General features: G+C 41.4%; 1 protein-coding gene across 1 annotated transcript; it reads right to left on the bottom strand.

Annotated features, from left to right (window-relative positions):
* Positions 1-2,600: 2,600 nt before the first annotated feature.
* LOC119728840 (patched domain-containing protein 3-like) lies at positions 2,601-12,867 on the bottom strand. The gene is made up of 3 exons (XM_038201248.1): positions 12,783-12,867; positions 10,067-11,184; positions 2,601-4,405 (listed from the first exon to the last, which is right to left on the bottom strand). The coding sequence occupies exons 2-3, from the start codon at positions 11,070-11,072 to the stop codon at positions 2,604-2,606; spliced, it is 2,808 nt and encodes a 935-aa protein (XP_038057176.1). The 5' UTR covers positions 11,073-11,184; positions 12,783-12,867; the 3' UTR covers positions 2,601-2,603.
* Positions 12,868-17,107: the final 4,240 nt, after the last annotated feature.

The raw sequence follows: 17,107 nt of genomic DNA, 5'->3' as shown, positions 1-17,107 counted from the left end.
CGAAGCCGAGGATACCATTTGCAGCCGAGGGTGTACAAAACCCATGGACCCTAATCGCGGCAGGAAACAATTGTTATGTTACAACACGGTAATAGATTGCAATCGTCTGAAATTGTGGGGTTGATTCCTCCATTTGCCGTGCGCGTGCAGTAATCGCCAATGATCATTTTGGAAAGATCCGCGATTACTGCTCCCGTGAATATTTGTACAAAGTGGGTTTTTTTTCATTGCATTTTTTCCTATTCTACATGGCGGTGGAAACAACACTTTCAACGGTGGGGACTATCAAGGTAATGTTCCCCGTGAGGTACATCACTCATGTACCACGGGTATATGCCCCTGACACAGTACATGCGTGTTTGTGGCACATCACGTGCTCCGTTCTCGACCAATTGAAAATCACACTCTATTACCGTTGTAAAACAAATTAATATCTTTGTTATATCTTCAGCTGCGCGCCTACACACGCGCCCCCCATCCATATGGGAAAAAAAACATCGAACAGAAAGGGCCAAAATGTAGGAAACTTGAATTTTCGTTTTCGCGAAGAGACACATATCTTTACTTATTAATTTCCACTAATTAATTACTGTATTCATTCCAATTACTGGGTTTACGTATAATTCAGCTCTCAAAGTTGTTGAAAGGCAGATTTAAAATAGGAGAAACTTCTTATGTGATTATCTCGAAAACGCTTTTTCTTCAAAATCCACATTATGTGGCTCTTTTTGAAAACGATGAAGAGCCGCATATTGTCTGGCATATGCATAGTTATAATTTGAATTTTGTGAAGAAAAAAATAAGTAACTAAGCAACGTTGAATAAATTCGTGTGATGGCACATTTTAAAATGAATAACTATAATGTTGCTTTTGAAATAACAATTATTGAAAAACAAAAACCGAGGTGAAGCTTGAAAATAGCATAATTGTGAATCGCAAACTACCCATGGGAAAAATGTAATCTCCTTAAAATAAAAACAAAATATGGATTATCCTAATAGCAATTGTTTGCACATTTGGGAAAGTGTAGAATGGACCGAGACCCAAACCAAGGCAGTTCGTGTATTCAATGTTAAACGCCGCAGACCCCCCCCCAAAAAAAAAATGCGAATTGTTTTGGTTCAATCAACATGCCCAACCCAGCGTTTTATAGAACTTTAAAAGTACTTATAGTCCAGGCAAAATACTTCATTTTTTGAGTGAACCTCAAACAAATTGCAACAGAATTTTTTTCACCACAGTGCATTTTTATAAGGTCCCTAAAATGACATACTAAAAGTCCAAAAAAATCCAAGTGGTGGAAATATGCCTAATTTGCATAAAATTGAGTGTGCTGACTGAATAATTCATTGATATTGTACAAGATCTTAAAATTCAAACTTCGAAGAAAAACATAAAGATTCGAATCTTGGCTTAAATCAAACCAATGATATATGCAAAACCTAGGTCAAATCGATGCTGATTAAGTAGGGGTGTTTGAATGTGTAACGTTAACAACATCTTAGGCGAAGTAAAAAAACAAAACATGTTTCTCGTCCCCGCCTTTTTCCTTTTTGGAGGCCGCCTGGATTTTTTTTTTGTATTTTTTATTTTGGAAAAATATAGGAAAAAAACACCGAACAGTTCACAAATTCATCGGAAAATAAATACCAATACCAATCCAACTCTAAATGACACTGTAAATATGTTCAGTTCTCTTGTCCAACTCTTCTTTCATTGTTAAAAGTGTCTTTGAACAGTGGAACACCAACGGTTGCAGGAAATTTTAAAATAGCGGCTTGAAAATCTTGAAAAAAAATTAAAATAAACAATAAAAAGCCCCACTTCCTCCCTTTTTTCAAAAAACCCGGACAAGAAACATTTTTTTTTTATTCGGCATTAAACTTTGCATTTATGTAAAATTAGTTGATTTAAATGATTGAATTGACCCTCAATCAATTGATTTTGCCATAAATAAGCTTTTTACACCCCGAAAATTGATTGAAATTACTGATTAAAAACAAAACAAATCATGTGATTTTAAAAAAATCAATGTGATTTCAATCAGATAAGCTTTCTTTTATAATTGCCATTATATTTGTATGTCCTTACTTATACAGGTAAACCAAGATAAATCGCAAACTGAACACTGAAAATATCTATTAATGCAGAAAGCTCTACCACCTTAATTTCAACGGAATAATTTCAAAATTAACGCATATATGTTGCAAACGTGTTCACTGGCGAATTCACATTTATCCACTTCTGCACACCAATATATTGTTAACATAAGTCTATACATTTTTACAATAAACTTGCACGAAATAGATCTCACTGTCTACGGAGTTCCGTAGATAAAAATTCAGTTCCATCTAAGATGAAAGGTCAGGACCAAGTACAGGGGGTTTCAAAAAGGTAAATCAAATATTATGGTTTAGTTTTATACCTTTCTATTGGAAAGTAAAAGTTCTGAACTTGTACGAAGTTTTTCCTTATTACCTTAGTGTGCATCTGCTGAATTGCCCTTGAAGATTAAACTGTGAACCCCAAAATCAATGTTTTGACATGACCCCGACTAAAGTTGGGACGATCCGAACTATAGTTGGGACGTATTGGATATTTCCTAGCTTATCCAGTTATGTTGAGGCAGAACGTCTTGTCTAGCATTAATGTGTGAGGGCAGGAAACCATCTCTGTATCCACTATTAACGTATGAGCCATCATTTGTCGGCTGATACATACGGCAATTCGCCATACCATTCATTGGGTACGGGTTATTGTTGTGTGAGTATTGAGACATAGTGGCAATACCTCTGTCTTCGACGTCACGAAAGTCTCGTGTGTTCTCGGTCGCGTACACCATCCTGCGAATTTTTACTGGAATTGCTAGCATGAGGCCGACAGGGATGAAGAGAAGGCCGTGTAGCGCCCCCAGGGAGATCACGAGGAACATGGTCTTAAAGAAAGTCCGGAAGATGTGAGAGTCTGAAAAATATAGGACAAACAGGCCTAGTATGGTGGAGAGGGCTCCTTGAACGATCGGCATCCCAAGGGAGTAGAGTGCATGTATGACGCTGTCACGACGGGAGTTTGTGTTGACCGATATGTACGCATAACTGATATGGGCTGAAAAGTCCACACTGAAACCAATACAGATGACCAGGTTGGTCATGGCGATGGAGTCCAGGTTGACTTGCCAGAGAGTCATGAGTCCAACCACCCCTGTGACGATTGAGACAATGGACAGAGTGACAAGGACGGCGCATACTGGATGAGGTATCATCAACAAAGACACGATAAACATGGCTCCTATTGCGATACCGATGTTCTGGAACGTATTAGATAAGATCACCAGGTACTGATCATAGAAAATGAAAAGCGGATGGTAAACAATGGATGGTAGATCAGCTTCCTCTGCGATGCGCCGCAGGTCCTTCATCATGTATCTCTTCCTGTCCTCTGAGTCCAGGTTCTTGGAAGTAGCAAAGAATCGCGACGCCACAATGGTCCGGTTGTCATCACTGAAGGTGATGTCAAGCACATACCTCCGAAACGCTGGGATCTCTAGAAAGGTATTTAGCAGAATATCCATGAAGTGAGCCTGGGTAGGATTGCTGACGTTGATTGCTTCCAGAAAGTCAAGATAGTCTCTTAGCCAGGACACGGTCAGATTTTGATCCTTATCGAACGTGTACTCACTCTCTTCCATCTTTACAAGTGTCTCCTCCATGAGTTCTTGTATCAGCGGATTCCACACGTCTCTGGGCTCTGTGAACACGAGTGACACAGGTGGACCGTACTCAGTAAAGAAGGTGTTTTTAGCGTCCAGGTGAGTGGCCAAGATTGAGTTATCCCTGGCAAGATTACGAAGGTTGAGACCTTCACGAACCTGGGTGCATCCGTAGATGGAGGTGCCTAGGTAGCCCAGAAACAGTAATATTGTCGGAATCACCACCCACCAACGCGTGATAAACGGGCCGTAGTACTTCTTGAAGAACAGCATGAGGGCGTGGTCGTTTGTGTCCTGTACCTCCATGTCAGTGGTTTGCTGGGACGAACCGCCGGCGCAGAATAAGGTGTAGGCTTTGGACGTAGGCTCACTTTTAGGTCGGACTTTGAGGCAGGACATGCAGTGTCGGTTAACTGCCTCGCGACAACCAGTCAGCACCATACAGGCGCCGAAGAAAGTGATCTGATAGGCGTAGGCAAAGATGACGGCCACACCCGTGTACATACAGAATATACGGACGGATCTGAAGGACGAAATAGCGCCAATTCCGAAGGCCAGAGCATCTGTAACGGACGTGATGGTAATAGACATGGCGGCTTCAGAGAAGGCATGGCGCATGCGTCGTTCCACTGACCATCTGACGTCAGTCTGTCGCCAAGCAGCCAGCATGATGAACATGTCATCAACCCCAATACCTTGTAAGAAGATGAACAGAAATATAGAGACATAATCGTATATTATTAAAGCTGGTATATACGTACTTTTTGTAAACTATGAATATCTTTTCCGAACGAATTGTAATGAAAAATAATGTCCGTAACAAATACATTTGCTTGTTTGCATTTGCATGCCTTTATACTTTTTAAAACGTGGTATTAAATGGCGCGCTCCAGTTCAGCAATTTCTATGCGAAATGCTACAACTATTCACGTCTAGTGACGCTGCCAGTTCGTGTCATGTCCAGACATGTTTTCTTTTTTCCATATTAGGAAACGTGGGAAATGTTGCTGTGTGCGCCTAATGCGAAGAATAAGGATGCACCTGGTGCGAAGACTAAGCATCAACCAGATGAGTTCGTAAAGTCACAGAATCGTGCTAATTTTGATCACTAGATTTCCTTGCTTTTACCGTGTTCTTTGCATGTCAAGGAATCACACACAGTTGTTGAATTTACTACCAATATTTAATGAGAAGACAGTTAAATAGTCGTCTTCTCATCTCCATTGCAATAACGTGTCAGGACTAAATTTACGATTTCATAACACCTTCGACATCTCTAGTGTACTCCAACCTGTGGAACTTACACCATGACCGACGTGATCTGAAAATGTTGCAAAATAAATCAACAAAGCAGAACAACTGTTCGGAAAGATCGAAGAGAAAAACTCTAAGATAATGGATGTCATTGAAGAGCAAAAATAGAGTCTGAGATTGCAGAAACAAATAGATGGCAGAGTTAGAAATGGAGTTCTTCCAAGTGTACATATGTGCAAGACGGGTCATCGACAGCCAGTCGCAATTTTCCCCAGCCAAACAATGGTTTCTCCTCTCTCCGCCTTCAACTCCACAATCAAACCCAACGTAAACCGTTCATATACAACTTGTAAGCACAGGAACTCTGACATCGGTATCCAGTCCAGCTTTACTAGTACCGTCTCCTATATCGTCAACAGTTCCTACACGGCCTGTGAGCACAGGAACTCTGACTTCGGTATCCTGTCCAGCCTCACTTACACAGTCACCTATATCGTCAACGATTCGTACACAGCCTGTGAGCACAGGAACTCTGACATCGGTATCCAGTCCAGCCCCACTAACACCTTTAACTTTATCGTCAACAGTTCCTACAAAGCCTGTGAGCACAGGAACTCTGACATTGGTATCCAGTCCAGTCACACCAGAACCGTCTCCTATATCGTCAACGCAGTTCCTACACAGCCTGTGAGCACAGGAACTCTGACAGTGGTATCCAGTCCAGCCTCATTAGCACCGTCTCTTTCATCGTCAACGGCTCCAAAACAGCCTGTGAGCACAGGAACTCTGACATCTGTGTCCAGTCCTAACACCGTTATCTATTATCGTCAACAGTTCCTACACAGTCACCAACTGCTGCCATTGTGACCCTGAAGCACGTAGTAGCTGAGCATGCACAAGGTGATGAGCGGCTGGAGAAAGCTGTCGCAGGCCAGTTCAACATTGACGAATTGAACGAGATCCCCACAGAGTTTGACCCTATCAACGATATTGCTTAAGTTCCGTCAAACCAGAACATTATTGACCTGGTTTCAAGAAAAGGAAGTGCTACTGAAATCGTCACCGACACCACGAAGTAACACCCATCTACTTATCAGTAAAAACTAGCAATCGGAGAAAATGGCTACTAAAGTTGAACGCCTTCTAAAACAACACTTTGCGTCAAAACGACAGAGTATTTTCAGTTGGGTTTCTCATTGTGGACACTTGATGAATTGAATTTATTAAATCTGCTGTTTTTCATCCGTTTGTGTATTAAATGAACAAGAAATAAGAGAAAAAAGATGAGTGTTAGTTCGTGAAACCGAAAAGGCTGCGAAACTGTAAATTCTCGTTTTCACGAAGTAACACTCTTCAATGTATTCAACACGAGGAAAAATCAACTTCAGGTCGGCGCGCGCGCGCGCGCTCATACAACTTATTACAAGAAGAGTGTTACTTCGTGAAAACGTTTTTTGCTCACTTATGAGCAGAGTGCGGGCCATGCATTGCAATGGTAAATGGAACTTGAGTGTTACTTCGTGAACACGAACATTGTCACTTTTGCGCAAAAGTTGCCATGGATACTTAGCGTAATTATTAAAGTAAAGATCTTGAAGCTTTGAAACTTCGTGCAATGGTAGGCCTTGATAAATAATGTTTAAAAGTCCAAAAAACTGAAAATCCAAAAAAAATATGGTTTAACACGGTAGAGTGTTACTTCGTGGTGTCGGTGACGAAATGTAGCGAGTCATCAAAAGGACTTGAGTACTTGAGGCTGCCACCTGTGTCTTGGCCAAAGACACCAGAGAATATCGCAGTTGACCCTGAAGATGGAGAGCAGAAAACGTTCTATGTCCGGAATGCTAAAACACTAGCACTCAGAGTCAATATTGTGTCTAAGTCCCCGATACTTTGACGCCACTAAGTTCTCTGGCTAATCCAAACTTAAGATGAAGAACCAACATGCGAGGTTTCATGCTTCTATCACACAAATGTGCACAATTGTTGAAAATATTGGGGCTATGTCGCTCCACTTTTGGGAGAATCGAGCTTTCCTTTGCGTAGTTGCCATCTTGGCCGTCTTTGGCAGTGTAACCATGCACCGTGCATGTATATTTTTTCATTATAGGTCGAATTGATAGGATGCTTAACCTTACCTAGTGATTACATAACACATCGTTTGACGTGTTCGCTGATGTATGATGTACGAATCTTAATTAGAACCCACTGTTGAACTTGTCGAAGGTTCGCTAACTTTAGCAATTTAGCGAAAGCCTTGCTCAAACCTTTGAGAATACTACGCATCGTTTAGCTAACGATTTCGCAAGTGGTTCGCTAAGCTTTCGCTTCGCTGTATATTTGCGAAGCCTTCGTGAGTTTGGCCCCTGAGTCGTATTGGATACGGCAAGCGCAAAGGGATATTAACTTCCAGTATCCTAACATCATGAAACTGGATCAATTCTTAGACGAAGATGACCGAAGTGTATCGTGTTGGAGGACGCGTTGGCAGTGCACCTCTGTCCTATGATGTTCCACACCCATATCTTTACCCTAAAAAGGATCACATCAGCATGTTGATTGTGCGTGACAGACAAACACATGCCCTTCATTTAGGTCATTTGAGAACTGCAGCTGAAGTTAGGAAGAGGTATTGGATTGTCGGCGACAGGAACATTTCACAGTACGTTGTGCACGGATGCGTCATTTGCAGGAAACACAAAAGCAAACCAATCCAGGAGAAAATGGCTGACTTGCCAGAGTTCAGAGTCCTCCCCCGTTCCAGACTACATTGGTGGACTACCTTGGACCAGTAAAAGGTAAAGTTGAACCGAAACACTCCTACCAAAGGCTACTGTGCTATGTCCACGTGTGCAGTGACTAGAGCTGTGCACCGTGCGTTCAAGATCTGTCAACCCAAGTGTTCAGGCTCTGGAACGGTTTGTAAGCATCACAGGGGCGCCATCCACCTTAAGCCCGGTTCATACTTCATGCGAAAGCGAATGCGAAGCGAATTTGACGTCATGAAACATTCGCTGCGAAATTCGCCCGAGTTGAAATATGTTCAACTTTTACGAATTCGCAGCGCGAATACTTGCCACGACGTCACAAATTCGCGTTCGCTTTCGCTTTCGCGCCGAGTATGAACCGGGCTTTAGTCAGCGACAATGGTACCGGCTTCAGGGCAGCCGACAACCCCATAAACGAGGTGAACTTGAAACTGGACCAGTCTCAACTAAGGGTACGTTGCCAACGGTACAATGTTCAGTGGAATTCAGACATCCGGGACAACCCCATCACCAGGTATAGCTGTCGAACGCATGGTCCAGAGGTTAAGAAAGGGACAAGACATCTGATGATTTGTCGAATGTTAGACTGTTTTCTGCCAGATATCCGGTCTCATTAACGGTCGACCCTTAATAAATAGACAGTAATTACACAGAACGCTGCCCAGATATTCCCCTATCTGCACTTTTTTCTGACATTCTGTCACGTATGGGGGATGGGATGTCATGACATGACAACAATAAGGTAGCGTGGGAAATTTGCTGTGTGCGCCTGGTGCAAAGTATAAGGATGCACCTGGTACGAAGACTAAGCATCAACTACACGAGTTCGCAAAGTCACAGCAACGTAATAAGTTTGATCACCAGATTTCCTTGTTTTTTTTCCTTTTCTTTGCTATTCAAGGAATCACACGCAGTTGTTGAATTTACTGCCAATATTAAATGAGAAGCGCAAGACAGTTGAATAAACGCCTTCTTATCTTCATTGCAACAACATGTCAAGACTTTACGATCTCATAACAGTTCGAATATTGAAATTAATTAATTGGTTACTTTTCGTGGGTTGAGTTGTTTCGTTCGATGTGTCATTGGAAAGCTTATAGCTAATTTAATGCTAGGAAATTATCAATTCGATTTGAAACTTTATTTTTTTAGGTGTCCAACCCAAAAAGCACGTTTACACCAGCTTTAAGCACAAACAATCATAGAATTATTCTTGATTTGTATAAAATTGATACGGCTTTGTGGTTTTGTCAACGAGAGATATCACAATCTAGCAGAAATACAATGATTCTCAAAGATGCGGACTTTTGTTTGATTGATCACAAAACGTGGTCAAACAGTTAACTGTTTAGATACTTTAAATCAAACTGATGAAGCTCGGGATGAGTCGTTTTACGGAAAGCGTACGTGATACAAACATGAGTACTTTGTATTTAAAAGGTATAGGTATAGGACTTAATTTTACAAACAGTATGTTCAATTTCATTCCGTGAAGTCTCTCTGTTCACAAAACAATTTGTGTTAGGTGTACAACATGTACAGCATGTTAGTCGGAGAAAACCTCCAAAAACAAGTTAAAAAACAACTAAAGAGTTGCGTTTGTCGAGTTAAAAACGCAGAAAGTAAAATCCAAAATAATGCCAGAGGCAATGTCTAACTGATTACAAACAATCAGAACGATACTCCATTCAGTTGAAAAATATAGTTCAAAAAAACTATAGAAATTGTGACCGTAAATCGCTTGCAATTTGACACCTGATGACGTCATGATGACGTCACTAATCTATTTTACATCTTCGGACCCCGGGCCACGTCCCAGAACATACCAGGTTTGATCATCATCCCATTAACAGTTTAGAAGAAATTTTGGGTTGTTTTGATTTGAGGCTTCTGTTGGCATTTTTAATTCTTTCTATTTCTAAAACTTTGACCTTCCGATAACCCCGCAAAACAGGTGCAGCGAGTTTACGTATACAACAAAATAATTGTGTTTATCAATTACTGATCTAAGTTTCTGATTACAAAATAATTTACATCATTGATTGTTTGTTAAAGAAATATATGTGACAGAAGATGGTAACCTTTTAAAACGAAATCGCTTGTAATTTTCTACCTGATGACGTCATCATGACGTCAGAGTAATATGTACACCTTTAGATCAGGGATGTTTATACTATAAACTGTTGAGAAGAAAACTTGCGGAGAATTAGTGTCTGAAAAAAGGAGAAAGAAGGAAAGAAGAAAAACGGTGATCGGATGAGCCCAATCACATATGATTAATTTTAACCATTTCAAAACGGTGATTGGGTCATTCTTGACCACCCAATAACTTACCGACTATGAGGATTGGTGAAGAGCCTACAACATTAATGTAGGGTACTCCAATATAGCTCATGAGACCGAATGCGGACAACACAGCCAGCCCTGCAGACAGGACACCACAGCTCGCCAACCAAGGCTTGCTACGCACCCAGTCTAGCATCACACACGAGCACACGCTGAACGTGATCAAGATAATTGTGAATGTCACTGTGATATCCTTGAGGCCTCCAGAGCTAGTGTCGTCTAGTTCGGTCTCGATGGAACTCGACACCTCACGAGTTACAGTGATGACTGATGATGTAAAAGCTTCAGCCACTTCAAGAAACTGTTCCTCCCATAAGGCGCTTCGCTGGTCCTCCACGCTGTCTTCGTATCGTAAGAAGTAGGACAACCGAATAGCTTCAGCCGAGAGGACATCATCTTGAGAACCTGTTACAAAAGTCACTCCGCCTAGTCCTCCACCGAGAAAATAAGTTACGGTGTTAACGGTTGGTGAGGTATAGAGGGGAAATGTCAGGGTGGTCGACGGAACCTTAGACGAGTTGTAATCATAGGCAGCCAGAATGGGGTTTTCGTTACAAACACCATCCAATTTCACGCAGAGATCAGTGAATCTGTACTCCTGGTTGGCCAGGGTAATGCGGATGTTCATGATCTGTTCGTGTAAATCTAAAATGTCATCAATGGCTGCCTGGGTCAGGATGTTCTGTCCATCTTTGTGGCGTATGATCACGCTGCCCTCTCGACAAATATTCGACAGATGTGACACCAACGTGTCATTGTCACCGTGTTCGCCAAACAGTGTGTCCACCGTGTTTCTGTCCGCCTTTGCCTGTCCATTGTCGGGAGTGTACAGATTCTCCAAACTATTCTCGGTCGTCAGAAACATCATCCCAGCCCCCAGTGCCCCGGCCAGCAGTGGCGGCACCAGCAGAAAAGGGATCGGGTGTCGCGCGATGAAACCACCGTAGTTGAAGAAGAACAACTTGATGACTTTCTCGATGCAATCAAACGCCATCTTTTAGCCAGTATAGCAAAGGTGAAAGTGTATTGAGTTTTCTCCAAATGTTCCGGGTCAAAGTTCAAGATGTGTCTCTTACAATCTTCTTTTCAGAAGCTCAGTCCGTAACCTGCAAAGTGAGGCGAATCGAAGAAGTTAGTTTAATAGCACATCAACAGCAAGTTTCGCTATTATCTGTTGTGTATAATAGATATCTATCACAAAATCTGCATGTGTGACGTTTTCCCATAATAGGCGATCGATTAATGTTAGTTCCATTGGGATTCTACACGTTCAAAAAGCTTGAAGTCGTCTTCTTTTAAGACATTATATCTGCATGTACAATTGTACTCGAGCAGCACTGTAAAAGTATAATGCACTAATGGTGGCTCTAAAATGTGTTTCCCCTGGACAGATGATAGTTGGAAGACCATCAATTTTTAAAAGTATAATGTAAACGTCCACACAACTATTCCCTGTAAATATGTGATTTTCGTGCAATTATAAAATGTAGACATTTCGGGGCAGAACATTTTGGTCCGTTATAATGAATGCTGTCCTTATTCTAGTCACTTATATTTCTCTTCAAAAGTGTTGCTTCAGATACAGTTGTTACCCCGGTTGTGCAGCGTGTTTGTTACAGTGATTTTGTAGTTACTTTGTGTGCACTGTAATGGGCCGCCAGTCTGATGTTTGCAGTTTTGGCTCATAATTTGATTGCTCTTTTCACTGCTTGATGCAAGGCCAAAAGTGGCGGCCGCGTCAGATGCAAAGAAACCGGAGATTTCAACATTATCTCCATAAATGTAAGACATTATGTGGGTTTCCTGTGGCTCAGACCTTTGAAATATGAATACATAACACTCAAAAACAGCGGTATCTTGAAAAAGAGAGGTAATATTCAACGGGTAGAGATATGCTTGTTTCCGAACGGATTCATATTGAACGACATCTCCAAAGAGGAAGTTGGATGAAGAAAGTCCCCCCCCCCCAAAAAAAAAAGAGACGCACTGAATTTGAACAAAACCATCACCAACATAGTATTCGTTGTTTGCGAGGAATACGACTTGAACTAAAGAGATATTTTACATGGCCGCATCCAATTCGATACAAAAAAACTATTACAAATCCACGGCCGTGGGTTAGGGGTGAAACCCCCCTCTTGGGACGCCAAACAAATATGAAAATCGTGCAGAAAAACATAGTAAATGCCTTCCCGCCCCCTTCTTGGCAGCTTAAGCCCCATTTTGATCCAAACCGAATACCACCTTATAATTATCGTATAGTAAACAGATTTAGAATCTAACGATTTAACCCGATCCAGTGATTACATTATTTTCCACTGAGCATGTAGGATATCTGTCTGTTGAGCTCTGGAATATTTTCTTGACAAATTTTCAATAATTTGCGGCCCGCCTAAAAGTATATTTGTGTGTTAAGGGCGCAAAGCCAACCTGAAATAAAAGCGTATTTTCAGAGGGTTGAAATAAACACAAACTGGCAGTCGTTAGGAGATATAAAAATCCTGAATATTACATGAAGAGTAACTTTAAAGCCAGTATGATATCTCAACAAGGAAATTGCAGAAGTTCCTGAAATTTACAGTTTGAGGCATGGCAGATGAATAAATTCAGGATTTCTTTCTTACATTTCAAACCGTCATTTCCGCATGCATTTTGCATAAATTATGTCGTGTATATGCTCATAAATCTACTAGTGCTTACTGACCGTGTTTGCTATGGTCTCCGGAGCTGAACATTTCTTCATATCCCTTTCCTTCCTCCTCTCGCGGCACAATGAATATCGACGTCGTTCGTTCACCTGAAAATGAACGCGCCAGCTGTATCCAAGCCCTACAGAACACAAAGGCTGACCATTATTATGTTCACTGTATGCGTCTTTGTACAGTAGCTAGCTATGGGCAATAATTATGATCAAAAGATTAAGTCATGTGATACCTGTTCGTACACCAGCACCCCACCTGTGGGAACCTCTCTTCGCAACCTCGTCCCCAGGGTGTCGAGCAGTACGCGCCCACCACTACCTGCTCTCACACCCTGGTATTTGAACATTTGCATGTGCAAGCTTTTTGAACACATATGCAAAATTATGAGGAATAGTCTGTGTGCCTGCCTGTGCGCTACATTTGCATTTGTTTTTGTATGCGGTGTCTGGGGTAAACACAGAATCAATTCGTCGCAGCGGGAGCATGGCACGAGTTACGAAAATTTGATATTATTTTAATTAAACTGTTACGATCTTAACGAGACAACATGCAGTATGACATTTCATATTAATATGAACAAATTGGAAAGGAAATGAATATTTTAAAGAGGCGTGGACGAATGATCGCGAAAACACGTACTGCACGTTGTGAATAACACATTGGTTCACAGAAATGGCGCTGGAATCAAAACTACTGGACCGAATTGGGAGTTCTTTGTATCCTTTTCCTTCTAACAAAATTTCCTATCCATATATATCAATAGTGTAGGTCTCTGAATAGACGAAGTATAAGGTTGCGGTTTTTCTTGTGACCACCCTGTATAAAGGCATCTTCACTAAATAGGGTCTTTATGTCAAACATTCTCGTGAGGCCTAGTTGCCATCTGAAAACAGTTCTGGAACCCTTAAGATGTTTATTTTGAGACGTTATACACATTTCAAAAAATATTTCTAGGGAAAACATATTTAGGGATTTTTTTGAAGAAAGACAATTTTGAAAATCAATATTTAATCAATATAAAATCAGTACCGTAAACAGTATTCATTTGAATTGCATGATTTTATTTATTTTTTCTCGAACCTTTGAGGGTCAGTAACGGTGAAAAGAAACACCATCCCACTCCCAGACCCCAATGCCTGGGCTAGTAGTGGCAGCATCAGCAGAAAGATAATCGGTTGTTGCCTGACCTTGTATGAAATATAGGTTTCCCTGCTATTTTAAAACAGTTTTCATTCAAATTCACCAACTCTAACATTCAATCTCGTCCGAGAACAATTCCACACCCTTTTAACAAAACTAAATTAGCCACTTACCATTCAATTTCAAAGTAAAGTCGAATACTCCGGGAAGATACGTGTGCTCATTGTTTTTATTTGCTTGAACTGAATTTGAAAATGTCTGACAAAAGAAAAAAAGATCTCGAGATGAATATCATCGCTAACGTTAAACGTTATTGACACCTTTTCAAAAACAAAACTGACAAAATATCATGACATGTAATAATATCTTGTAGGCCTATCAATAGTATCAATAATATCATACATCCTGTGAAATCTTGATCTTCACTACCTACAAAAATAAAACTTGTCCAAAAGATGGACGCTTGCAGTTTCTAAAACTAGACAACGAAGGGTCCAACATTTTTATCAACTTCGTAGGATTTAAATACACTTTTTTAAAACCGACAAAATTAACGTAGTATAATACACTAAATTACTCGACATTTAATATTCTGCATCTGTTATCATTCTGGTATAATATTCATGTATTTACATTAAAAAGAGAAATGAAACAGGGCCAAATTCCATGGCTCTTGCTAACGTTAGCGAAAAATGTCTGCTTACTGTAGCAGAAAAAAATCCGTGCTATACGGTAAGCGTATTTCACTGGTCAGTGAGGAATTTTGGCTTCTGCGCAAGCGTACATACCATAACTAAGGATTCTGTGCTTACAGGGTTAGCGCATAACTTGTTTCTACTGGCGCTTTTCGCACAGAATGGTGATCATAAGCGCAGATTTATTTGGTTAGCAGAGTCATGAAATTGGGCTAGATCTCGGTGATGGAAATTCCGCCTGTGGACATTTTTTTTTAAGTACCATTGCAGCTAGGGCAAACTGTCCCACAATGGACAACAACGTATAAATTACATTGTAGGACAGTTCGCGTGAAGAGCTTTGCTGTAAACTTAAATAAAAAACAGGGCTCAGGCCAGAAAAAGTCTCCGGTTTCTGGTCAGCGCGCGCACTGCCGTAGCCATGTGCGTCGGCAAAATATGTTTTGGTTTTTTTTTTCAATGTAAGATGATGTCTCTAAACCGCCAAACTCACAGGTTTGACTGGAATCCTGCTGCTGCACAATTTTAACGTGTTTTGGATGGGGTTACTATCGAGTATAAGCTTTAGGTGGCCTCTCTGGGTTCCCATATATTTTACACTATATTTAGTCGGGCATCATTTGCAGACGGTTTTGTAATTTTGTAATTGTGCGTCTGGAAGCCAGACTGAGGGAGCGACGGTCGCGTATCTGGAACCCGTTAACGCTTTTAGAATTAGCGCAATAAAGTGAGCAGACTAATGACCAGCCTCGCAGCACATGCACGATGTCGATGTATGATCTGACGTTACCGTTCTCTCTGAATTTTGTCTTGACTATCCAAATTTCCCAAAGAATGTTCGTGTCGGTCGAGATCGTAAGTGCGTGCAGAATTCTCAAGCCTTATGGCCTTACTGAGGTCACCTCAAGGTCCACCCTTAAGGATATTTTTGAGATCAAAGGGAATCAAAGCGTCATCTGCAACATCAGACAATATTTGAAGAAAAAAAAGTAGGAGAGAAAAAAAAACCGCGTCGCCGCACCACTTTGGGGGCAAGCTCCATACCAGAAACCGGAGACTTTTTTGTTTGGCCTAGCCTCAAGACATAATCTTAGATAAATTGTCACTTTTTAGCAAGTAATACTGAAAAATAAATGGTAGGGTGAAACAGCTTAAAATTCAATGAAGTTGCCTGTCCAGCAAATACGTGGTTGTGTTGTTTTTTTCCCTCGCAGACATTACTCATAGACATTATTCCAATATAACGGCAGATTGCAGCACATGTACAATGCTTGCACGCGGCGACCCTATACACGGACGGCTTTATTCCATCCGCTTTACTGAGCTCCGGAGCTTGATTTAAAGACAAAAAACCGGCACTAGACTTACACATGGACAACAGTGATTCTGGTAACTTGTATCGAAAAATTTACCGGGGCCCTTAAGCGGGCCCCGGACCCCACGCCTTCAGGATTCTGGATGCTCTGTGGTGCAATCTGAGGCGATTCCTGGCCACTTTCACCTGTTATTTTTTTTGGAAATCTTTTTAACCCTAAAGAGGCCGGGTTATTTTGACCATCTCTCAGCCCTAAGATCTCGGCAATCGAGTGACGAAAATTTTTGAAACTCAGCACATGCATAGAGCAACTCTTCCTAAACATACCCAAGAAATTTTCATGAGTATAGGTCAAAGGGTTTTGGAATAATGGCTAATTAATTATTCATATGAACGAAATTTTTTCGCTAAGCGGCAACCCGTGGTCTGATTTTTATTTTTTGGGTATCAAAAGATGCGCAAAGCTCGAGGCTAAAAAGTCATAACGGCTCGAGTCGCGAAAAAAATATTTTTGAGGCTATCGCGGAAAATGTTGAGGAGGGGGGCGGATTCCGCCCCCCCCCCCCCCCCCCCCCCCCCCCCCCCCCTGGCCCCGTTAGGGTTAAGAGGCTTGAACACATTTTTTCCCGGGAGTGGGTGGTGCTTCAGTATATTCCAGCGCCCCATTCCAAAAGTTGGGGGTGCTGCATTACCCACAGCACCCCCGTTCCCGCGGGCTTGAACCAACAATAGTACTAGCTGAACAGAGTGAGCACGGTACAGGTTATCGCTTCGAGGAGACGGCCGGACCGAAGCGGGAGCGGACTGCTATACGGTGATTGGTGAGACAACACAGCTGGACGGGGGCCATGGAGTGTACCGAACCACACTACAGTTCGAGCCAGTGGGAGTATGTGGCGCATCCCAGGGCATTTGTATTGGGGGGGGGGGAGGATTGCTTAAAAAGGGCACTCGCACTTCCGTGCTAAAATGAAGACAGTTTTTTTTCTTGGGACACTTGGGGGGTACCTTTCGATGAGGGTGATTTTCAAACCGTACGATCATTCACACTATCGACAATATATGATGATTTTCAAAAAAGGCACTGGTTACAGCTGCTATTAATAGAATACACTCATTGTTTGTAAAAAGGGCACCTTTATAAAAAAAAATAACCAAAAAAAATTTAAAAAAATTG

This window comes from Patiria miniata, unplaced genomic scaffold (genome assembly GCF_015706575.1).
Source record: "Patiria miniata isolate m_02_andy unplaced genomic scaffold, ASM1570657v1 HiC_scaffold_1, whole genome shotgun sequence".
NCBI classification, from domain to species: domain Eukaryota; kingdom Metazoa; phylum Echinodermata; class Asteroidea; order Valvatida; family Asterinidae; genus Patiria; species Patiria miniata.
This window is presented reverse-complemented; position numbering and strand designations above follow the sequence as displayed.